General features: G+C 42.9%; 1 protein-coding gene across 1 annotated transcript in view; it reads right to left on the bottom strand.

Moving 5' to 3' along the window:
- The window catches only part of arhgap42a (Rho GTPase activating protein 42a), a 480,518-nt gene that overhangs the window by 79,267 nt on the left and 374,711 nt on the right, over positions 1-26,540 (bottom strand). Inside the window, exons 14-15 of the mRNA XM_078545811.1 lie at positions 24,564-24,638; positions 1,404-1,488 (exon numbers count right to left, since the gene is read on the bottom strand). Coding sequence (XP_078401937.1) covers positions 1,404-1,488; positions 24,564-24,638 — 160 coding nt within the window. The remainder of the gene's footprint in view (positions 1-1,403; positions 1,489-24,563; positions 24,639-26,540) is intronic.

The following is a 26,540-nucleotide window of genomic DNA, read 5'->3' as shown; positions in this document are numbered from 1 at the left end:
GCTGGAAAATCCCAGCCTCAGACTTGTAGGAGTCGCTCCGATTAGAAGTACTGGAGTGATTGCTACTCAGCAATCCATAGTACAGGTGAGCCACTCCTAGTAAGTGGATTCCAAAGTAATCTCGAAACTTCTCGGCCTGATAAGGATGTCAAGGGATATGGGTTTACTATGAGTGGCGATTGCAGAGCAGGAACATGATCCTCCCTATTAATTTGCATGGAGGAGCGATCTCAAGTGGCCAAATGGTGTTCTCTTGCTGTTCCTCCCTGTGGATTCATCTATCTGGTTTTGCTTGAAAGAACTCTTTTCCAACTATGTCCCCCTTTGGGAACAGGTGTGAGGGTGACATGGGTGCATCCCTGCCAAAGTTCGATTTGATATTGTTTCCGAATTGCCATGCACACAGATCTTGTGAGGGCAAATCTCCATTCTACTTACAAGTGCCTGAGGTCGCAGGAGAACGGAGTGTCGTGCAGGTTCTAATGCACACATTTAGCACCAGGGCTCTATATATTAGCATAGTTTGGCGCATGCAAAGGATCAAACAACCAATAGGACAGACAGTAAGTAGTGCAAATTAATTCAGCTATCATAAATCAAAGCGCATTAGAGCAAAGTATAATGTCTGTAACCAAAAAGAAGCTGGGGCCCTTCCAGCCAGCTGAGGACAGAAAAACAAAAGTAAAGGAAATGTCTTGGCAGCTCACTCTGCCTGGAATCTGTTTGCTATCAGATGTGCATGGGCCCGTCTGCCACGTCGTATCCCTACTATCTCCTTTGCTCGGTGACATCCTGGCCCTCATCAGCTTCATCCCCTTCACCTTCCTCATCGTTAGAGGAGACATCTCAGTGCTCCATGTCTCCCCCAGTCAAGAATCCCCCCTTTGCACAGCAGGCAACAATGATCTGGGACAGTCTCTGTGTGAATATTGAAGAGCCCCACCTGAGTGGCCCAAACATCTGGCCCTCATCTACAGGGGACCTATCTTCTGCTCATGGACCTGGTAGAGGCATGGGTGGCATTGTAGCTCTCCAGTTTTTATAGGCTGACATAACAATTAATGAGAGAGTAAGAGGGAAGGGGGGGGCCTTTAAATTGGTGGCTGGAACAGGTTTCCGGTTCACAGCCTGACCCCTCTCCCATTGAATATCCTGCCCTAAATGCCTAATCGGACATGGAGCCCCCCCTCATAATGCTAATTGGTTGGTGTTGCCAATGGCCGGCCATCTGCCACTTGGCTGGCTGATGCTTGATTAGACGTGCTGAATTGGCAGGGGTGATAGCGGGAGCGAGTGAATCGTCACTTCCCGTTCGGCCTCCCTTACCCTGCTGGAAACCATAAAATCCAGCCCCAGGTTAATAAAAGTTTAGTTTTGATCCCGTTTCTCCCATTAACCCATACCTGAGATAGTTTTTAAGGCCACTTGTAATTGTCTTCATGTCCCACAATTCAGTGTCAAGTTCCATGTCAGGAGCTGCTTTGGGTGCTATAGAGAGAAAAATATATATTAGGTATAAAAGATAGAATGGTTCAACTTTATAAAACATGCAGTAATTGAAGAAGAAAGACAAGGTAAACATCACAGACTCAGTCAACTAATTTGCACAGAACAAATCATCTTCCAAAAATCAAGTCTTTTCTGTAAAAAAGCTAACTGCTAACAGTGAAAAATCTACAGGAATACAGTAAATAACTTCTGAGCCATTCAGGATTGTATGGAATATCCTTCAGTAAAAAAAATGTAAAATTTTAATTTATTCATTTTCTTTGTATCTTGCAATGGTTACCCTGTGTAGCAGAATGCATGCAACCATCATCCAATGTTCATACTTAACTTTCAGTGCAGCAGTGCAGACTTGAAAATGTTGCACAACAAAAATACTGGACGCAAATCAGCACCGAGTGAAAAGGTTTTATTGCAAGCTTGGCAGATGAAAATCCAAGTAGCTCTATTATATTTTTGGCAATAGCTGACAATAGGAATATTACTTTAGAGCAGTATGACCCAGTGCTTGGAGTTGAATTGTATCACAGTATATGGTCAGGCAGTATTGTATAGCACTACATTCAGGCAAAGTACAGATCAGTGCATACATGTTTAAATAAAAGTAAAAGTACATTTCACTTCAGTTGACAGTATAATGTATTTAAAGAAAGCCAAAGTTCTGTGAGACTTCCTGCTCAAGTAGTCTTGCCAGAGATCAATGTATAAAATAAATCAATGATTTCATTCACCAAAAATTATGGTATAACAGCTCCATCAAAATACCACCTGGGAGTGCAATATGCTTTGGCAATGTTTTTTTCTTCAATCAACAAGCACTCAAATTGAGGCCCAGCATTCATGTAAGATGCTACTCCAAAAACAGCAACATGCCACTTCTTTGGGCAGGAGTCCTCTCCCTGTTCAACGGATCCTTTTACCCATCTCCAATTTCTCCCTCCACCTGGACCCCTCCCTCTGGATTCTTACCTTCTCTTGATCTTTTCATTGAGAACTGTCGTCTCAATTTCTCTGCTCCTCTCACCCATTCTAACCTGTCTCTCTCTGAATTTACTGCACTCCGTTCTCTTAGGTCCAACCCTAACATTGTCATCAAGCCCGCTGACAAGGGTGGTGCTGTTGTTGTCTGGCGCACTGACCTCTACCTTGCGGAGGCTGAGCGTCAACTTGCAGACACTTCCTCCTACCTCTCCCCGGACCATGACCCCACCACAGAACATCAAGCCATTGTTTCCAGGACTGTCACTGACCTCATCTCCTCTGGAGATCTTCCTCCCACAGCTTCCAACCTGATAGTCGCCCAACCTCGGACGGCCCGCTTCTACCTCCTACCCAAAATCCACAAACAGGACTGTCCCGGCAGACCGATTGTGTCAGCCTGTTCCTGCCCCACGGAACTCATTTCTCATTATCTTGACTCCCTTCTCTCTCCCCTTGTCCAGTCTCTTCCCACCTACATCCGTGATTCCTCTGACACCTTACGTCAGATCAACAATTTCCAGTTCCCTGGCCCCAACCGCTTCCTCTTCACCATGGATGCCCAATCCCTCTACACCTCCATCCCCCATCAGGATGGTCTGAGGGCTCTCAGCTTCTTCCTCGAACAGAGGCCCGAACAATCCTCATCCACCACTACTCTCCTCCGTCTGGCTGAACTTGTTCTCACACTGAACAATTTCTCCTTTAACTCCTCTCACTTCCTCCAAATAAAAGGTGTGGCTATGGGTACCCGCATGGGCCCCAGCTATGCCTGTCTCTTTATGGGGTATGTGGAACATTCTTTGTTCCAGTCCTACTCCGGCCCCCTCCCACAACTCTTTCTCCAGTACATCAATGATTACTTCGGTGCTGCTTCATGCTCCTGTCGGGACCTGGAAAAATTTATTAATTTTGCTTCCAATTTCCACCCCTCCATCATTTTTACATGGTCCATCTCTGACACTTCCCTTCCCTTCCTTGACCTCTCTGTCTCAATTTCTGGTTATAGACCGTTCACCAATATCCATTACAAGCCTACTGACTCCCACAGCTACCTCGACTACAGCTCCTCACACCCCGCTTCCTGTAAGGACACCATCCCATTCTCTCAGTTCTTTCGCCTCTGTCGCATCTGTTCTGATGAAGCTACCTTCAAGAACAGTTCCTCTGACATGTCCTCCTTCTTCCTTAACTGAGGTTTTCCACCCATGGTCGTTGACAGGGCCCTCAAACTTGTCCGGCCCATCTCCGGCGCATCCACCCTCACGCCTTCTCCTCCCTCCCAGAAACATGATAGTGTCACCCTTGTCCTCACTTATCACTCCACCAGCCTCCGCATTCAAAGGATCATCCTCCGCCATTTACGCCAACTCCAGCCTGATGCCACCACCAAACACATCTTCCCTTCCACCCCCCCTGGCGGCATTCCGTAGGGATCGTTCCCTCCGTGACACCCTAGTGCACTCCTCCATCACCCCCTACTCCTCAACCCCCACCTACGGCACCTGCCCATGCATATGCAAAATATGCAACACCTGCCCTTTCACTTCCTCTCTCCTCACCGTCCAAGGGCCCAAACACTCCTTTCAAGCGAAGCAGCATTTCACTTGCATTTCCCCCAACTTAGTCTACTGCATTCGTTGCTCCCAATGCGGTCTCCTCTCCATTGGAGAGACCAAATGCAGATTGGGTGACCGCTTTGCAGAATACCTTCGGTCTGTCCGCAAGAATGACCCAGACCTCCCTGTCGCTTGCGATTTTAACACTCCACACTGCTCTCTTGCCCACATGTCTCTCCTTGGTTTGCTGCATTGTTCCAGTGAAGCTCAACGCAAACTGGAGGAACAGCACCTCATCTTCCGACTAGGTACTTTACAGCCTTCCGGACTGAATATTGAGTTCAACAACTTTAGATCTTGAACTTCCTCCTCTATCCCCACCCCCTTTCCATTTCTCCCCCCTCCCTTTTGTTTTTTCCAATAATTTATATAGATTTTTCTTTTCCCACCTATTTCCATTATTTTTAAATCTCTACCTTTTAGGCCCTTTTAGTCTTATTTCACCCCACCCCCACTAGAGCTGTACCTTGCGCGTCCTGCCATCCATTCTTAATTAGCACATTCTTTTAGATAATATCACCACCTACAACACGTCTTTGTCCTTTTGTCTGTGACATCTTTTGATTATCTGCTCCTATCACTGCTTGCTTGTCCCTACAACCACACCCCCCCCACTTCTCTCCCCCCACCCCCCCCATCTTAAACCAGCTTATATTTCACCCCTCTCCTATTTTTACTTAGTTCTGTTGAAGGATCATGAGGACTCAAAATGTCAACTTTGTTCTTCTCCGAAGATGCTGCCAGACCTCCTGAGTTTTCCCAGGTAATTCTGTTTTTGTACAGCAACATGCTGGTTGCATTCAATGACTTACAGAAATTCAATTAAATAGGCAAATTCCTTTCTCCATTTCAATTTTATACTACTTAGTTTCATAAATTTCCAAATCACCAATTTCATAAATCTAGCAGTGAACGAAAAGTAAATGTATTTCGTTACTCAAACAACAAAAAAGGTTATTCAAACAAGAGTTATTCAGCTTTAACAGGAAAAAAAATCCTTATGAAAAATAGGAGGAAAGTCAATGGATTTCTTGTCTCTGGCAAAAGGATCATAATTAATGTTAGTACGTAACCATATAGTCGCTATATTTGACACAGGGATAGTGAAGGAACAGTAATATATTGCCAAGTCTGTATGGTGTGTGATTTGGAGCGAATTTGCAGGTGGTGGTGTTCCCATGCACTTGCTGCCCTTGTTCTTCTAGACGGTAGAGGCCACAGACACAGGAAGTTGCTGTCTAAGGGAGCCTGGCAAGCTGCTGCTCTGCAATTTTAGATGGCACACACCTCAGCCACTGTACACATGTGGTGGAGAGGTGCCAACCAAGCAGGCTGCTTTATCCTGAAAGGTGTGGAGTTTCTTGAGCATTGTTGTAGCTGCACTCATCCAAGCAAATGGGGAGCATTCCATTACACTCCTGACTCATGCCTTGTAGATGGTGCAAAGGCTTTGGGGAATTAATCACAGCAGAACATCCAGCGTCTTACCTGCTCTTGTTGTGACAGAATTTTGATGGTTGGTCCAGTTAAGTTTCTGGTCAATAATGATCCCCCAGGATGTTGATGGTGGGGGATTTAGCAATGGGAGTTCTGTTAAATGTCAAGGGGAGGTAGTTAGATTCTATCTTGTTGGAGATGGTCATTTGCTGGCACTTCTGTGGCACAGGTGTTACTTGCCACTGATCAACCCAAGTCTGAATATTGTCCAGGTCTTGCTTCATGCAGGCACGGACTGCTCCATTATCTGAGGAGTTGTGAATGGAACTGAAAACTGTGGAATCATCAGCAAACATCCTCACTTCTGACCATATAATGAAGATGAAGCAGCTGAAGATGGTTGGGCCTTGGACACTGTAGTATAAGGGTCTGGCACATACAGGGTTAATGAGGTACTGAGTACAGTACTGCTGCAGTGATGTAAAAAGGCACATGGCAGACTCAGGGTCAGTGTCGTGTTGAGCCGAAGGGGGTTAAGACCTAATCATGGATATAGTTCCCAGCCTGTACCCTTCATTGTACCCTGTAAATAGTTCTGCTTGTTAATAAAGACTTACAGATATCCTACTGAAGACTACAAAAACTTCTTTAAGAGACACCACTCTGTAACCAACACCATCCCAACAGACACTGAAAAACTCATGCAGCGATGTCCTGCGGCTGAGATAATTGGCCTTCAACATTGGCCCTTGTGCTATGAATGACTCCAGCCATGGAGAGTTTTCCCCCTGATTTCCATTAACTCCAATTTTATTAGGACTCCTTGATGCCACAGTTGGTCATTTGCTGCCTTGACATCAAGGGTAGTCATAATCATCTCATCTCTTGAGTTCAGCTCTTCTATCAATGTTTGGGCCAAGACTGCAATGAGGTTGGGGCCAAGTGGTCTTGGTAGAAACCAAACTGAGCATTGGTGGGCAGATTATCAGTAAGCAAATGTCGCTTGATAGCATGGTCGATGACACCTTCGCATCAGTTTGCTGATGATTGGGAGTAGATGGAGAGAGTAATTTACTGAATTGGATTTGTCCTGCTTTTTGTGGACAGGACATACCTGGCCAACTTTTCACATTGTCAGATAGATGCCATTGTTCTAGCTCTACAGTAACAGCTTAGCTAGGGATGAGGCTAGTACTGGGGACAACTCTTCAGCACTACAGTAGGGATGTTGTCAGAGTCCATAGACTCTGCTGTATTCGCTGCAATCACCCATTTTTTAATATCATGTGGAGTGAATTGAATTAGTTGAATACTGTGAAGGTGTGGATCCCAGGGGGAGGCCAAGATAAATCATCCATTCAGAACTTCAGATTGAAGATGATTGTAAGTGCATCAGCATCATCTTCAGCACTGAACTTGTTGGGCTCTGCCATCATTGAGGATAGGGATGCTTTTGGAGCCTCCACCGCCTGTTAGTTGTTTAATTGTCCACCATCATTCATCATTGGGTGCGGCAAGACTTCATAGGATTGGTCTGATCCATTGATTGCAGAATCACGTAGCTCAGCATGCTGCTTCTGCTGTTTAGCACTCATGAAGTCTTGTGTTGTAGCCTCATCAGGTTGGCATCTCATTTTCAGGTATGACTCATGCTGTTCTTGGCATGCTATTCTACAATTTGCATTGAATTCAGGTTGGTCCCCTGGCAGAGTGAGGGATTTGCTGGACCATGACATTACAGATTGTGGTGCAATACCATTCTGCTGCTGCAGATGGCCCAAAGCACCTCATGATGCCTAGTTTTCGGCTGCTGCACGCATTCTTAATCTTAGTCATTTCTTAATCATTTAGCACAGTGGTAGCGCCACACATAACGACAGTTGCCTGTCCATGCAAACAGGGTTACTAACATGCACAATAGTACATCCAGAGGCCTTGAAGCCAAATATATTACTAATGCGCATTAATATTTAGTCAAATCTGTTCTTCATGTTTAATTCTTTTATGGGATGTAGGCATCGTTGGAAAGGCCTTTGTTGCCCATCACTAATTGTTCTTGAACTGAGTGGCTTCTAGACCATTTCAGAGGGCAGTTAAGAGTCAACCACATTGCCCTGAGCCTGGAGTCACATGCAGGCCATGGATGCAAATTTCCTTCCCTAAAGGGCATCAGTGAACCAGATGAGTTTTTACAACAATCAATGGTAATTGCCATGGTCACCTTAACTGAGACCAGCTTTATATCCCAGGTTTATTAATTGAACTTAAATTCCATCAAATCCCTTAGTGGAATTTGAACACAGAGCCTGGGCCTCTGGATTACTAGTCCAATGACATCACCACTACGCCACTATCCCCCACCTATTGTGGAAGCATCAGTATACACTTTGGCAATGAAATGTGACACCAGTGGTTTACAAGGTTCACTGCAGGATTTTGATTGTTATTTTGAAATGTATTCTTAAATTTTTCCGGCACTCTCCTGACAGATTTCTACTTTGCACCCTCTGTAAATTTGAGCTTCTCCAAAATTTCAAATCCCAAATTGCACAAAATCCAGTTCATCCATCACCCCAGTGCTTTCTGATCTACTCTAGCTCGCAGCAGCGCAACATCTTTATTTTAACATTTTTATCCTTGTCTTGAAACCCCTCCCCATCTCTGCAATCTCCTTCAGCCTCTTGCGCACTTTTTCATCAATCCACCAGTGGCAGCCATGCATTCAGTTGTATTGGCCTTCAATTATAAACCCCCTGCTTTTCTACTTCATTCTGCAACTGCAAGTTGCTCATTAAAACCTACTGCTTTGATTGAGCTCAATGTCAACATTTTATTTAATGATGCTCCTGTGAAGCACCTTGGGATGCTTTACTACATTGAAGATACTATATAAATGCAAGCTATTGTTTCTCTTAGCAGCAACAAATATTTGGCACTGCTAATATTCCTTCAGATTGATTTTTTTTAAGGTGGTACAATTTTTAAAATATTGAAGCCAACATAAAAGGCTAAAGGTCATAGTGCAGAACACAGCCAATGTTAAAATAGTGAAAGGAAAGCCAAGATGAATCAGGATGCAGTAATTAGATAATATGAAGCTTGGGTTTAAAATACCTGAATATTGTAGGAGGAAGGAAAGAATGATTGAGGTAAAGGAGTTTGACAGTTCCGTGGTCCTGGGAAAGAATGCACTAAATCACTGTCCAAGTTTGTGTGACTGTGATTGTGATGCATCATTCTTCCTTAACCTCCCTATAGTCTTCAATATAGACAATCAGAACATACACCTTCAATGCCTTTACTCAATGTACAAATTTCTTCTCATTCTCAAACCATTACCTGTACAGTCCTCCAAGGATCCATTATTGACCCCTTCTTCTTTACCTACATGCTGCCTCTTGGCAACATCATAAGATGATGTCAGTTCCCACATCCAAAAAAATCATGAACCTTAATAAATGACCTCTAAAGTAAATATTCTTATGCAACAGTACTGCATAAGGTGTGGAACAGTCAAACCTTACAGAAGCAGGTCAAAGGTTATGCAGGGTTCAACAAATCTCACTTCATGCACTGCTCCTAATTTAACTTCCACTTTTGGCCAATTTTGAATATAGATATCACTGCAGTTCACTCTTCCTATTTGTTAAATGTTATAGAGTTGATCTTCTGACAACTTTTCTTAGTGGAAACATTTGGCTTTATTTACCAGACAACAGGAGCAACTACACACATTCATCAAACTCCATAACTAAGAAGTACTTCTCTCTGTATAGATTCCCCCCCCGCCCTCCGCTGCTGACATCTCACATCACCGGATTATTCTTAAAGCTACAGTCCAACACTTTCCAAAACTATAATTACTACATTAAATTTCCCGTCATCCTAGTTTATATCTTTCCCTTAAAAGCATTGATATATAGACTACTCTTGTCACATAATTTGAATGATTGAATAACTCTTGTTTTTTAGTGCCTAAGTATCTTTAAGTGCTATGTTATTTCAATTACTTATTTTGAAATACTGGATTTTTTTTTACTGTGAAAAGTAACTTTGGATTAACAGGAATAGATTGTGTGTGAAGTATTAAATCTATTATTTAGCCTTATCTTTGTTCTTTGGTACTATCTCTAGCTGCAAAAGCTGTTTTTAACTCTTAAGCTATCCATCACTTTGAAAGTTTTGGCCTAATTCATGAGCACCAGTATGGTTTTCTACATGTTTATTTTTCTGATAATCTTGCTGCAGTTCATTTGCACCAATGGGACTCTGCTCTTGACTACATTGATGAATGATGCATCATCGCCCTGGACATTTCCAAAGCTTTTAAAAAATCTGGCAATATGTAATAAGTTACTATCATATGGTCTCTCACCAAAGTTATGTTCGTTGCTATTTAGCTTCTACTTAAACCTATTTGGCCTGTACTGCAAGTATTTAAAACCTCTCAATAAAGCACTTCACACAATGACTGCTTTTTGAGGTACAGTAAATGTTACGCAGCTGTAGTTGATGAATTATCCTCTGACATTTTTTCCATTAACTTTTGCATTTTTCCACTAACCCATTCTGCCCTTTCTTCATATCAACAATTTCCTTCATTCATCACCACAGCATGCTAATAATTCCAATTCACCTTCATAATGCATGACATCACAACTTGCAGTACTCTGTCAGTACAGTGGCCTAATCATTACATATGAATCTCCTCCATTGCCCCAAATGGGGAGTGATATTCTTACTTCTTTGAATTCTTAAAATGTATTCTTCATTTCTGATGAGTCTAACTAACGGCTACATTCTCTGCATCTTCAATAGCTTTAAACTAGGTCCTTCACTTCTCTTCGTTCTGAGTCACATCATTGCCTCCAAGTTCAAATGGAACTCTCACATATTCTTCCTTGCTGAGGTTGGCGCCCCTAGGTAGCAGCAACCATAATATGCTTGAATTTTACATTCAGTTTGAGGGAGAGAGGAGTGGGTCCAAGACAATGTCTTTAAACATAAATAAGGGCAATTATGAGGGCCTGAAAGCAGAGCTGGCTAAAGTGAACTGGAAAATTAGGTTAAGGGATAGGTCAATAGAGATGCAGTGGAAACATTTAAGGGGCTATTTCAGAATACACAGAATAGATACATTCCAACAAGTAAGGAAAAGTCCAAGGGATGGACACACCATCCGTGGTTAACTAGAAAGGTTAAAGATGTTATTAAACTTGAAGAAAAATTATATAAAATTGTGCAAAGATAGGTGGAAGGCCAGAAGATTGGACAGAATATATGGAACAGCAAAGGATAACTAAAAGATTAACAAAGAGGGAAAAATTAGAGTACGAAAGAAAGGTAACCAGAAATATAAAAACAGATAGTTAGAGTTTCTATAAATATTTTAAAAAGAAACGAGTTAACAAAGTGAGCCTTGGTCCTATAGCATATGAATCTGGAGAATTGATAATAGAAAACAAGGAAATGGCAGATGAGTTGAACAGGTATTTTGTATTAGCCTTCATTGTAGAGGATACAAGTTAACATCCCAGAAGTAGCTATAAATCAGGATATGGAAGGGAGAGAGGAATTCAGGAAATTTACAATCTCCAGAGAAGTGGTACTGATTAAATTGTTGGACCTGCGGGCTGACAAGTGCCCGGGTCCTGATGGACTTCCTCCTAGGGTCTTAAAAGAAGTGGCTAATGAGATAGTTGATGCATTGATTTTAATTTTCCGAAACTCCCTAGACTCAGGAAAGGTTCCATTAGATTGGAAGATAGCAAATGTAACTCCATTATTCAAAAAGGGAGGGAGACAGAAAGTGGGAAACTACAGGCCAGTTAGCTTAACATCTGTCATAGGGAAAATGTTAGAAGCTATTATTAAAGAAGCTATGGCAGAGCACTTGGATAAGTTCAAGGTAATCAGGCAGAGTTAACATGGTTTTATGAAAGGGAAATCATGTTTAACCAACTTAGAGTTCTTTGAGGAAGTAACATGTGCTGTGGATAAAGGAGAACTGGTGGATGTGCTGTACTTAGATTTCCAGAAGGCTTTTGATAAAGTGCCACTTCAAAGGTTATTGCAGAAAATAAAAGCTCATGGTATAGCGGGTAACATATTGGCATGGATAAAAGATCGGCTGGCTAACAGGAAGCAGAGAGTAGGCATAAATGGGTCTTTTTCAGGTTGGCAAGAGGTAATGAGTGGTGTGCCACAGGGATCAGTGCTGGGATCTCAACTATTTACAATTTATACAAATGGCTTGGATGAAGGGATGAATGGGATGGTTGCCAAATTTGCTGATGACACAAAGATAGTTAGGAAAATAATTTGTGAAGAGGACATAAGGAGGCGACAAAAAGATATAGATAGCTTAAGCGAGTGGGCAAAGATCTGGCAAATGGAGCATAACGTGGGATAAGGTGAAATTGTCCTATTTTGGCAGGAAGAATAAAACAGGCATGTTATCTAAATGGTGAGAGATTGCAGAGCTCTGATATGCAGAGGGATCTGCGTGTCTTTGTGCATGAATCACAAAAGGCTGGTATGCATGCTATGTACAGCAAGTAATTAGGAAAGCTATTCGAATGTTATCATTAATTGCAAGGGGAATTGAATACAAAAGTAGGGAGGTTTTGCTTCAGTTATACAGAGCACTAATGAGATCACATCTGGAGTACTGTGTACAGTATTGGTCACCTTATTTAAGGAAGGATGTAAATGTGTTAGAAGCAGTTCAGAGAAGGTTTACCAGACTAATACCTGGAATGGACAGGTTGTCTTATGACGAAACATTAGACAGGCTAGGCTTGTATCTGCTGGGGCTTAGAAGAATAAGAGGCGACTTGATTGAAACACATAAGATCCTGAGAGGACTTGACAGGATGGATGTGGAGAGGATGTTTCCTCTTGTGGGAGAATCTAGAACTAGGGGTCACTGTTTAAAAATAAGGGGTGTCCCATTTAAAACAGAGATGAGGCAAATTTTTTTCTCTCAGGGGGTCATGAGTCTTTGGAACTCTCTCCCTGAAAAGGCAGCGCAAACAGATTCTTTGAATATTTTTAAGGCAGAGGTGGATAGATTCTTAGTAAGCAAGGGGGCGATAGGTTATCAGGGGTAGGTGGGATGCAGATTTTCCGTTACTATCAGGTCAGGTATGGTCTTGAATGGCCTACTCCTGCTCCTTGTTCGTTTGACTCCTTCATCCTCCACCTGTCCAGGCTGTTTCAGATCTTCACTCCAACTCCCAAGTGCTTGGGTGCATTCTAGGGGACTGGAGATATCCATTGAAGACATGGCTACTCACACCTCTGAGATTCCCAGACAGAGGCTGTACAAACAATGCCACTTGTTCAGTTGGACAACCATTAAGTGAGCCATGGGGCTTTTGAAGATGCGATTCCAGTGCCCAAACCAGCCAGATGGTGCCCTCGAATATGCTCCTGCAAGGGTCTTGGTCATTGTGGTGGTCTGTTGCGCACTCTGTTACATGGCCCTACAGAGAGGTGTGGACCTTATAACTCTGAAAGGAGATAGTTCATCAAAGGAGGAGCTGGAGGTGAGAGAGGAGGAAGAGGAAGTGGAGAAAGAGATGGTGCAGAGCAAAGAGTGCCCCTACTGCATTGCGAGCTGGCCTTCTCCTGCCACCTTCGGGAAGAGGACCTCCCTCCTTACCCTCAGAGCCCCCAGCATTAGACCCAGGTCAGCATCAATGAAGCGAGGGGCTGCCCTACCCTGGCTGCCAGGTCTCCAATTCCACTGTAACGCCTCACTTCCCTCTGGTGCAATGCAACGCTTTGGCATAAACCACAGATCTCTTCCTTAAGACAACCTGCAGCCTCAGGGACGAGTCCCACACTTCATCTGACCCACCTCCATCCCTCCTGGCTCTAAGCGGACAGGAAACCCATCCCCATTCTAAATAAGGGCTTTCCCACGTGAATATTTGAACTTAAAATCAATTTTCCCCTGGAGGCAGGCTTCTGACTCAAAAACATACCAGGCTCCAGTTTCCAACCTCTGTGGTGAAAATTCAACCCCCAGAGTGGTACTTGAACCTACAACCTTCTGACTCAAGGGCTAGAGTGCTACCTGTAGTATAATGGTCTGGTATATACAGGGTTAATGTCGGGCTGAGTACAGTACCACCCACACAGTGATGTAAGAAGGCACATGACTCAGAGCTAGGATCAGTGTGGTGTTGGCCAGAGACGTGTTAAGATCTAGACATGAAGATAGCTCCTTGACGGTACCTTTTACTTTGTATATGTATATAGTTACACGTAGTTAATAAAGACTTGCTGTTAACATACAAAAGGTTGCAAAGACTTCCTTAACAAATGAGTTCTGTAACCCAACACCTTTACAACATGATGGTAGCTGGGGATCAAAAAATCCTCAAACTCACAAGAATGCTGAAAAACTAATTACTTACTCAGTAAGGGAATCAAGGCTTATGGAGATAAGGCAGGAAAGTGGAGTTGAGGATTATCAGATCAGCCATGATCTCATTGAATGGTGGAGCAGATCGATGGGCTGAATGGCCTACATCTGCTCCTATGTCTTATGGTTTATGGTCTTACTAAGAAAAGGAAAATCTTTAATGGATTCTGAACTGAAATAAGCATCTTACTGAAGCTACAGACAGAGAAAATTCGCCAGAAAAAGCTCCTGGGAGACAGAAGAGCCTGACAGCTAAAAGCAGAAGTCTTACTGTAGCAGGAGACTGCATAAAATCTCCCTTGGAAGTCCAACTTCAGCAAACAGACTCCATAGCCTGCAAAGATTAGCTAAATCTTTTTAACCTCCAGGCTGCAGCGAGTCCTGAGAAGCCCCTTTCACTAATTCAGTTAGAAGCGCCGTTTGAACAAAACCCGTCGCTAATCCTGATCCCCAACTCCAAGCCCATAACATGTGGTCTCCGAGTTGAAAGGAAAAGAAACAAATTAATAATTAACTTATTCAACGCTCAGGAACCTCATGATCATCTCAACCCTTAAACAGCATGCCTGCGGTTAATTTAAACGTCTCGCTACTTGCAATGCTACAGTGCTGAATACATCAAGTTGGCAAGCAGCTGACCCACAGTCATTGTTAAATAAAAATAGGAAATGCTGGAAAAACTCAGCGGGACTAATAGCACCTGTGAAGAGAAAGACAAAGTTAACGTTTTGAAGTCCGTATGACTCTTCTTCAGAGAGAAGAGTCTGAAGAAGAGCTGAAGAAGCTCTGAAGAGTCATACGGACTCGAAACTTTAACTCTGTCTTTCTCTCCACAGATGCTGTTCAACCTGCTGAGTTTTTCCAGCATTTTCTGTTTTTGTTTCAGATTTCCAGTGTCTGCAGTATTTTGCTTTTATCTTAGTCATTGTTAAACATTCTTCTTCCAGAAGCTGCTGCCATTTTGTGAAGCCTGCCAAAACCTGCAAGCACAGGAAGATTGGAGAGGGAAAAGAAACAACAGCCGCAAAGCCATTTTGGAAATAAAAGGCTCCTCCACAGCCATTCTTAAAGGGGCAATGCCATTTAAAGCTGTAACTGCTGAAAAGCAGGAGAAAAAAGATTATTGTACAGCCATTCTTAAAAGTGTAACAACATTTAATGCAGTGACTGCAGGAAATTACCATGGATCAAAAATCCAAATTACCAGATCGGTTTGGATCAACCTCAGGGAAAACTCCAACAGGGCATTTGGCATTCTTGAAAAGCAATTTTTCACATTACTTGAGTACATCAGGCCTCAGTAAAAAACCCACGGAACACAAGATTAATTTTTTTTCCCTGGTTTGGTGATCTGCTAATCACTTTGTCCTGATGCAAGGCATTAATGAATCCATAACCAGCCTTGAGGAATGGAAACAACTTTTGATGGATATTTTAATCTTCAAGCTAAGGAGAGTTCAGATCTTAAAAAGAGGCATAGAAAACCCTCAGGAAAGCAAAAAAATGTAAGAGACAGCACCTTAACAAACCACACGAGGGCGACAGAGAGACAGAGGACTATCCAGAAGCCCCAGTAATATATCTTTGTGGGAAGCCCAAGACAGAAGTCCCAAATGATTTCCTTTTTAAAGATGTGGGGCGGGATTTTCCGGCCCCGCCCACCACTGGGATTGCCGAAAGTGAATGGGCTTTTGGCTGGACCACCGACTCTCCCAGCAGGTCCTGCAACATTGGGGCCAGGAAATCCCAGCCTTGGGTATGTTTCCAGAACTGTACCAGCAGCTGGTAGTAAACGACAAGGTAAATTACATGAAAACTCAAGACAAAGCACTTCAGTTTCGCAACAAAAAGGAAAACCTGTTGAAGGGCCTTCACATGTTACAAGGATCCCTCAGGTCCGAGTCTGTCCCTCGGGAACATTACAAAATTAAACAAAATAAATTTAATACCACTCTGAGAGAACTGACTAACCAGTTTCAGAGAAAACTCAGGTATATTCACTATTCTGGGAGGAAGCCAAGAGTTACAAAAGAGACTGCAGCGCTGAAGGAAACACTTTCACATTTGCAAGGAACCTGGGAAAAACATTACATTCCCAAAAGATATACAAAGAGATGAAAATCAAGAACATAGGACGGCAAGCAAAGGTTGCATAAAGTCTTCCAAAAACAACTGGAGTAATTACAATTACGAAATGTGAGCATGAAAGGTAGCACAGAAGAACTATTACCTGCCAAGGAAAACACGATCAGTGGAGACAATACAACTTGGGGCAGCAAACATTTTTTTGAGTTGATGTATGTCATCCGTAACCAGCCTCTCTGTCTTCTGAACAGAGATATCTGCGTCACTTTGGATCTCCACCAGATGGTGGAGGATGTCAAGCCTACCACTGTCATTGGCCAGCCAGAACTGCATGGTCCTCAGTACTCAAACACTAAAGAGCATTCAGATTTCACCTTTGATCTCACTTCTCTTTGTGGAGCAGGTTTGTCCCATAACATTCCAGGTTCCAGAAAGCCCCTAATGGTCAGACCAACCTGCCGCCTACAAAATTACCATTGCACCTCCAATGGAAGTGGTACCAGAGAATGACCAGCAGCCTGAGAAGCCTCTACCTCCAACTATAATGATGATACAGCTGGTCGACATAGCAACCACTGTGCACATACTGCAACTTCCAATCAGCATGCCACAACCACAAGGGATGCTGGAACCTGGTAGCAGTCTCTCACTGTCGACAACAAAATGCAGAGGTGAATGTACCACTAAACCTTCTCACCACAGGAATGTTATTCCTTAGCCTCAGAGGACTTTGAGATGGCCCACATGGAGAAAGAAGAAAAAGCAGCGCCAAGGAGTTGAATGTCATGTCCGTCCACCCCACAAGAAACGATCGAGAGTAACAACAACCATGCATCAACGCAATAGCCGAACCAACCAGGTGTGGTTCAACATTAAGTAATGGAGGAAAAGAATGAAAGCATACCCAAATGCCAGTCCAACCTCCAAGCCAACAACAAGAACCAGAACCTAGAGAGCCTGCCGTCATTCTGACAGAACACAGAATGAGATGTGGAAGGGTGATAAGGTCTCCAGGCCACCTGAACCTCTAACTTCAAGGACTTGAAGGTGGAGTACTGAGTATGTTGTTAATGCTAATACTGTAATAGCAAAAATTTTGGAATAGCATTAAGGTTGTAACGATAAGGTAAATGCATAAGACTTATCACAATGTAAGACCTTAAGTAAACTAATGTAACTTTATATCCATGGGATAACGACTTGGGGAGGTATAGTATAAAGGTCTGTATATACAGGGTTCGTATGGGACTGAGTACAGTACCAACTACACGGTGATGTAAGAAGGCACATGGCCTAGAGCTAGGGTCAGTATGGTGTTGGCCAGAGACATGTTAAGATCTAGACATGGAGGTAGCTCTTTGCTTGTACCTTTTACTGTATCTATGTATATAGTTACAAATAGTTAATAAAGACTTATGTTAATCTACAGAAGGCTACAAAGACTTCCTTAACAGACACGCTCTGTAACCAACACCATTATGTTAGGTAATAGAGACAGTTTAAGTAAGTTATATTTGTATTTGTGGGTGTTAGGAATGAGTTTTAGCCAAAATGTTTAAGTTTGATTTGTATTTCTGCACTTGTGTGTTACGAAAAGGTGAAGTTGAGATTTAGTTTTACTTGACAAGATGCCTGCATTTCTAATGAGTGTTTATGACTGTGGAAGAGACGGTAAAGTAAACACAAGAGTAGAACAGACTGTGCTGTTACACGCACATGCACCTAGAGTTCAATTGGAAGAAGGTGCCAGGACAGGCAGGACATGAAAAGGTACAGGTAGCAGGTTCCAAACTAAAGAAGAACGTCCCCAAAATCCAGGGGAGTGGAACAGGAGAAAGTCCCAAGGAGACCTTCTAGCCAAAGGAAGGACAGGAACCTGGAAAAGGTCCTGTTAAGTGAAGTTAAGAGTGAGGAGCAGAAGGTTGCTCCAAGCTTCAAGCTTGAAGGAAGAAAAGCTGCAGGAAGCAGATTTAAAGCAAGAAGCCAGAAGGTCCAAAGAGACTGCTGAAGGTCTGTAATTCTTTGCTGTAGGCATGTAAAGCAGTGGTGTACTGTTGATGGCTGAGCCGGTGAGAGACAGTGCATGGAAGAAAGCTTGAACGCATGTGGTGAGAGGAACCCTGGACATGGACCCTTGCGGAAAGTGTCTGAGAGAAAGCATTGGTTTGGGAGAAGAATCCAAAGCGAGTTTTTGGAGAGTGGAGATTGGAAACCCTCATGTGAAAGACAGAGTTCAGTAAGACTGGTTGGCTCATGGTGCAACAAGCATCTGGGGGGACTTGATGAGAGATTCATAGCATCTGTTTGGAGTGGCATCTTTCACTTGGTTTCAGGGTATGGTGTGTCTGACCACAGGTCACCAATTTGTTTACATGGACTATGTACTTACTGTGAACATTAGAGTATAAGGTGGTTTTTGTAACTTGTGTTATCCTTACAAATCTGTATATGTTGGTGGAGGCATAATTGTGAGTGAAGGAATACTATAATACAGTTCATTTTTTCTAGTTGAATAAATGCTTTATTCTTTTGTTAAATATCCATCATCTAACTCCTGTGACCTTGTTCAGTAGCCACTCTCCATGTATCTAAACAAAAAAAATAAAAGTTAGGATCTATCAAGCCAAGCTCCACCCTGGAATCAGGCTTGTCCATAGTAACATCAGCTGGGATCATAACAAAATAGGGGCTCTTGTGGGATTTGAGAAGCGGACAGTGGGTGATTGGACACAGAATAATAATGGTCCAGGATTATCGTTAGAAGATGGGGGTGGAAATCCTTGAACATTTGTGGGATCTGTGAATCTTTTTTAACAAGTATGAGGAGGTACAGGGGTACTGGACATAGGAATTAGGGTTGCTGTAAAGTATATTGCATGGGTTGGAATTCGAAATAGCTTTGGAGGTTGCTAAGGCATTTTTTACAGATGGAAATGTAACCATGACTGGTTTACAGAAATTAACCAAGAGTAAGCTAATAGAATTGACGGATAAACTGGAGTTAGAATTACCCGAAGAGAGGAGGAAAGCAGACATAGTTGGGATAATAGCGCAGCATTTGGAACTGGAAGGGGTAACAGAGAGACCACATTGTCCAGGGGGAGAGTCGGTTGAATTGGCTAAGATCCAGTTGCAAATGAAGCAACTTGAATATGAAACGGAACTGAAAAAACTTGAATTGGAGGCAAAAGAAAAAGGAAAGAGAATTGGAATTGAAAATGCTAGAGGCAATGGAAAAAGAAAAGGAAAGAGAAAGGGCATTTCAAAGGGAGCAAGCAGAAAGGCAGAAGAAAGAAAAGGAGCAAAATAAAGGCAAGAAAACTCAACCTCCAGAGGGAGAAGTTAGCAATGGAGGAAAGAGAGAAGGAACGAGAAAGGGAATACCAGCTTAAAAAGCTGGACCTTAAAAAGAGGCCTCAGATGCTGAGGAAGGCTCTGAAGATGAAAAAACCTCAAACAAAAAGCCCTGTGGGGAGATGTTTGAATTTGTGCAACCTCCCCCAAAGTTTGAGCAAAGGGATGTAGAGGAATTCTTTATCTCATTTGAAAAGGTGACTAAGCAAATGAAGTGGCCAAAATAAATGTGGACATTGCTCTTACAGAGTAGGTTGGTAGGTAGCGCTCATTGAGGTTTATGCTTCACTTTCAGAAGAGATGCAGTGATAAAGGCTATTCTGAGCGCGCATGAGTTAGTCCCTGAGGCATACCGACAGAAATTTTGGAATATAAGGAAACAGCCTAGGCAGACCTATATTGGGTTTGAGAGGGTAAAGCAAAGTAATTTTGACCATTGGATAAGGGCATCAAAGGTAGAGACAACATATGAAGCTCTTAGAGAAATAATTCTCTTGGAAGAATTTTAAGATTCACTTCCTGCTGTAGTTAGAGCCCATGTTGAAGATCAGAGGATTAAAACAGCTTAGATAGGCAGCAGAGATGGCAGATGATTATAGGCTTGTCCGTAGGTCTAAACCCTTTTTCCATCATCCCCACAAACCCGAGAAGGATAGAAGCTGGGGAGGTAAAAGGAAGGCAAGTAGCCAGGGAAGAGAAGGGACAGTTGGGAATTCCACCCTGGGATCAAGCTTGTCCAGTAGTAATATCAGCTAGGATCATAACAATTACAACGCTACCAACTGAAGCATGGGAGATACTAATGCGGGATTTTCTGGTCCCTCCGGTGGCGGGTATCATTGTGGGTGGAACAGGAAAATTTGGAGAGTGGTCAATTTTCTCCAAATTTTCCCGTCCTGCCCACAATTTTGCTCCAGCTGGCAGGACCAGGAAGTCCCAACCTAAGTCTAAAATCTAATTATTTGATCTGTCATTAACTTTTAAATAGGCTTTCAATTGTGTACCTGTAAATCAGAGTGTTTACTGACAGCATTGTGTCAGTCAATCAGTTAGGAGTAGAGGATCTGAAAACAATGTATTTTACAGCAAAGAAAACAAAGTTTATTTACTCAGCAAATATATTTGTATATAAAAAGCCTGTTTAAAAATGTGTCTACAAACAAACTAAACAAAACTCATGCCCAAAACTGCAGCAACCCCTTCTGATAAAAGCAGAGTGATTTCTAAAGGAAAATGCAGTGTAAATAATATAGATACTAATCGTCGCATGGTAGTATAGAACTTGAGCATTGCTGAGAAAAGAGTCATGCTGTTGAAGCTTTATGTCTTGCACTCATCAGGACAGATGCAAGAATGTCAAATTTCAAATGGAGCAACAATTTATGTTGCATGAGAAAAGAGTTCTGGTTGGTTGGCAAGTCGACTCTGATTGATCGAGGCATTGCCATGGAGAATGCACAAGGGAACTATTGTACTGCCATGCTTTTGTATAATTCAAAAAAGGCACAATGGCTGCAAAGGACAGGTCCCTGCAAATGAATATATGTTGCTTCTAGCGAGTGAAAGTGAGCCACTTTGTGAGCCTGACTGATAACTAAGTTGTTTGACAGGTGTAATTCTCAGCACACTTGGGGCTCTTCAAGATGTGCTGTCCAATTGCGAATCATACCTAACGTTAAATATTATGTTCTGAGTTTTGCAAGCACTGGCTGGTTGAGTATGGTCAGTACTCTGCATATTGCGGACAGCTGAAGGGACGTGCTGTTTGAAACCATCTGTCAGTCATTGAGAAGTGCGGCCTACATACCTGGTATTGTACTGGCACTGAAACTCATAAACTACATTACTCATTTGTGTGGTAGGCAGAACATCTTTTTGGCTTGACGGCAACATCGTGTTAGTCGAAAATATTCACTTTTGATGCTACTGCATTGTAGCAGTGTGAAATGGCTGGCTTTGCATGATCAAACTTTTGAGATATCTGAACCTTCCAGGGTAATTTGAGGTAGATGGGGCACTTTTCAGGTCTGAAAGTAGCGGCCTTAAGCCTATTCGTGAGTATGCGTGATACATAGTAAGCAATGATCTGACCAGGGTAGCCATTACCCCAGAGGATGGCTTTGATGCGCCCTACTTCAGGGACAAGCTTGCACGGTGAACAAATGGCTTGGGTCCTATTTACGAGATTACCGATAAGGCCAATCTTATAGTGCGTGGAAATGTAGGAATCCCAAAGCTTATATTGAACAGTTTAGTAGGCTTGCAGTAGACAGTAGTAAAGAACCCTTTAGTGGAATTCTCAACTAGCAAGTCAAGGAAAGGTAGCTCATTAGACTGCTCCATTGAAATTGAGCGTAGCTTGGAGCGCATTAAGGTGTGTAAGGGAATTCTTTCATGCAGCTGCAGATTCAAATATAGCAAACGCATCTTCTACGTATCGGATATATTCAAGGGGTAGTAAGTTAGTGGTCATTCCATCGAAAACATGTTTCTCGTGGAAACCTACGTGAATGTTAGCGAGAACTGAGCCTAGAGAGCAGCCCATGGCAACACCATCTATTTGGACATATATAGTGTAATTAAAGCTGAACTCTAATGTGTGCATTATTAAGTTCATAAGTTCAATGAATACAGATTCAGAAAATGGTGGTGCATATAGATTGCCATACCCTCTGAAATTGACTTTTTCTTTAAAAAGTGGACAACGTGATGCAAAGATGGCCGAAAGTCACATGGTTTACCCTGTGTATTAAAAAACTGCCTCACTGTCTAAAAGAGACAAAAGAGCACACCCCTGATGAAAAACTACATACATCCTGAAATCATTAAGAGACATTCCCAAATTAAATGGACTTTCTTGAAACAAAGGAGGTGATTGTCTTAACCCCCTGAGGGTTGATGTCTTCAAACAATAAACCAGGATGTAGCTAATCAAACCAAGACCACCACCATATTTGGAAAAGGAACTGCATTGTGAGGAGTCACGTGGTGAGGCAGCCATCATTGTCCCTTTTAATCTTGAAGCAGTGTCTGCAGAGAGACAAAAACAGCAGCAAAGGCAGTAACACCTAAGCCTTAAAAGAACCAGAGGCTATAACATCGCCAGGTCTCCGAGCTGTCCTTACATTCATATAAAAGGGAGCTGCCCTCTGCAGACAAGATGGATCATGTCCAGGCATTGCACCTTTTCTTAATTAAATAAAAGCATGGGGGCCAATAGTTCCCTGGGGCAGGATTTTCAGGTCGTCAGGCAGGCACGGCGGGTGGGCCTAGGGGCAGCTGGGAAATGGTCCGCTGCCTGTGATTGGCCCCCAACTGGGATTTCATGCTGGCCGGCCAGGGTGAGCGCCGAAGTCTGCGCATGCGCAGGGGAGCGCACAATGAAAGCTCTTTGAAGGTAGAGAGCTGTCTCAGGGAGCTGAAGAATATAAAACCCTTAAATAGAGATGTGGAAAATGTGCAAAAAATGTCCCCACATAGGACTCACTCACATGAACATAGACATGGTTAAAATTCAGTCAAAACATTTTTATTTTTTTTTAAATGGTGGAAATCTCATCCCGCCCATGGTTGAGGTTTCCTCAAAAAATGCAAAGGCCGCCTGGCCGATTCACCCACCCGCCAACTGTAAGGTTGGACAGGTAGTGAAAAATAGCAGCTAATTAATTTATTAATGGCCTTAATAGGCCTCTTAATTGTCGGCGGGCATGCTGCCCACGGAACATAAAATTCTGCCCCTGGTGTATTCTCCATGGCAATGCCTCCACCAATCAGAACTCCTTTCTCGTGCAGTATGAATTGTTGCTCCCTTCTGGTGAGTGCTTTGACAGCATGTCTCTTATTTCAGCAATACTCAAATTGAGTATTTTCCAACAAGCGCAGTGAGTAGAGGATACTTGCATAGCACAAATTACTTGCGTAAAATCAATCCCAATCACTTAGAACAGTGTGGTCTCCAGACATGATTGACAGGGAATTTACCCAATTATTTTCATTTTGGAAAGGGAGGCAGCCCACGTACACACTTTGAACACAGTTCAAAATATTACTCATAAGCTAATTTATCTGGTTAATTCCCATTAACCACAGAATTTTACCTAGTGACCTATTCTATTCTACCTGCTGCAGGCAAATACAATTTACTTTATTATATTATGCCAGAGTCAGTAGTTGCAAACATGTACAATAGCACATCCTTTCTGCTACACTTAATTACAACAATGTAACACAGGAATTGATTATTCACAATGCCATGCAGGAATTACATGCATGCAGTATCAAGCATTTTAAGTTTTACTAGGAATATAAGTAAATGCTAAAACTATCCCTGACAAAATTCCTCACTGAATAATGAATATGAAGAAAATATCTTTTCAATAGCAATTATGATCCATATTTCTAATTACTTCACCTCCTTTCCCCCACTTCCAAGACCTGATAGTTCAGGTTGGTAAAGGGCTTTAACATGTACTCAAGCTGAAGTCAGTTATTCATCACTGGCTCAGTTCGTCAGCAACTACATCGACACAAAGACATCACCACACTTTCAATTTCTGGAAACCTAGTCATAGTAATTAAATACTTCCATGCTCAATACTGAGCGCTGCTGTGTACTTTCCATCAGAATATCCTTCCATTGTAAGGAGTGAAAGAATATTCAAAATTAACATAGAAAGCAGCTACTCATTTCAGTTTTCGTTATGTTTCAAAGAGAAAAGTTAGCTGAAGCAGAAATTTACCTGACTTTAAAAGCACTTCAACTACTATTCCAACTACTTCATACTGTAAAGGAAATAGTGACATGTAGAAAAAAATCTAAAGCATTATAGGCTTATTTACATACAGGATGTGTTCTGTATTGTAGCTGTGTTTTTTTTGGGAAAATAGATCCACTTCCTTCTGTGGGCAGAAATCTACAAGGAATTAATCTTTACCTACTTACAGCTAGAATGTATAATCATGGAATTTGAGGAATAAATGAAACAGATTTATAAATCTATGTAAAACTTTTAAAGCTGTATTTAAGTATAAGAATTGAGAATTTAAGAACGAGATCAAAAGTTACACAATTCCAGTATATTAAATGTCAATACACATTAAGCATATTATCTCTGCAACAACCTCTTGAGAATTAACACAAAATATCTTACCAAATACAGTGTTCATTAGCTTCTGGACTTTGGAATTTACTCCACTCATTCTGTACAATCCCATGGCATTAATACCTAAAAGTACATATTTCAAAGTTACACACATGGATAAATCAAGATGAATCAAATAAGTCCGTTCATTTAATTATAAACATCAAATGGAATTATATTAAATTCCACTCTGTAACCAGTGAAAGTGATATAAAATAGTTTGTGTTTGCTTTTCTCTGATAGAGGGTAGAATCGCCCCAGATTTGCACTAAGTGCTGCCGGCAGGTAAAACGTCTACAGTGGTGGCTTTTCACGTCGTATCATCCCAAACCCATTGCATTAATTATGCATTCCTGGGAAAAACACAGTTTCCATGGCAGGCGGGCTCTCATTTGTCTGGCACACCAATATCTTGCTGCTTCATCACGCCGGGCGCCATATTTAAAGTCCAGCCACAGGCGCACATCTCAGTGCTTCCAGCCCACGACTGCTGCAAAGACGACATGGCCCCGAAAGGCAAAAAGACTGCAGCTCCCAGGTTCTATGTCACATCCCTCCAGCGCCTTTTGGACGCAGTGGAGGATCACTGTGAGGTCCTCTCTGGCCCCCATTCAGGCCGCATGATGGGCAACAACCTCACTAATCCAGCTTGGGAGATGGTGGCAGCAGTGGTCAGCATCAATGCCCTGCAAAAAAGGACTGCCACCCAGGGCCACTACAGGATAAATGGTCTCATCCGTTCCACCAAGGTAATTCACTCTTCTCATCACTCTCAACTCTCACAAATCCATCCACAGGGATCTCGCACCTCAAGGGACACATCACTACTCCTCACACAGCCCCCTCACATCACTCTCAGGCTCATACTCTCTCTCGAGCATGCGTCCTCATCATGTCCATGGCTCCGCTCACCACACAAACATTCCATGCAGTGCCATGTGTCCTGCTCACACTCTCTCCATCTGTTTCCATGCATGGGAAGCTGGCTCAGATCAGCAGGGAGAGGTCCCAGACTGGGGGTGGAATGGCCCACATTAGGCCCCTCACTCACTTTGAGGAGTGTGCCATCGCACTGACTGGTGAGAACATGGACCGTGCCTGCAGTGACAGTGAGTTCACCGACGAACACCCTCGTAAGAATCCTGCACCACATCATCCCTCTTTCAACACAAATGAGAGTGCTCTCTCTCCTGCTTTTGACTCTGCTGCCATGCACTACTTATCTCTGCTTCAGTTCACAGGGGCTCTGCCAAGTGACCGAGACTCTCAGTCAACCAGTCCCTCAGTTCCATCCACGTTCTCATCTCCAGCCAAGAGGACACCTCTTCCATCGAACGGCTGGAAATAAGCAGCCTGGAAGACCCATCACACAGCTTAACCACATCCTGCACCAGCGCAAAGACACACACCTTGGTGGAACCTAGATCTAGAGCAGGCTTGGGTTCACAATCTGGTGGTCTCCACACAGACGCATATCCGCAGCAGCAGGAGGCAGGTTCGTGTGAGCTCCCCAGCACTCGGAGGACTGCTGGGAATCAAGCATCTGTGAGATCCGATTCAGATGACAAGCCTCTAGATTTGGCCTTTCGACTCAATCTGAAGAGTCAGCAGAAGACGTAGGAACATCATGCAAAACTGTTGGAAGCCCTCTGCAGAGTGGCACGTGAGTTGGAGGAGTGCATCTGCCTGCTCTCTGATGAAGTGGTGCCCACATGTGCTTGTATAAGACCATAAGACATAGGAGCAGAAATTAGGCCATTTGGCCCATCGAGTCTGCTCTGCCATTCAATCATGGCTGATAAGTTTCTCAACCCCATTCTCCCGCCTTCTCCCCGTTACCTTTGATCCCCTTACCAATCAAGAACCTATCTATCTCGGTCTTAAATACACTCAATGACCTGGCCTCCACAGCCTTCTGTGGCAATGAATTCCATAGATTCACCACTCTCTGGCTAAAGAAGTTTCTCCTCATCTCTGTTCTAAAAG

The sequence above is a fragment of the Cetorhinus maximus genome, chromosome 7 (genome assembly GCF_964194155.1).
Source record: "Cetorhinus maximus chromosome 7, sCetMax3.hap1.1, whole genome shotgun sequence".
NCBI lineage: Eukaryota > Metazoa > Chordata > Chondrichthyes > Lamniformes > Cetorhinidae > Cetorhinus > Cetorhinus maximus.
This window is presented reverse-complemented; position numbering and strand designations above follow the sequence as displayed.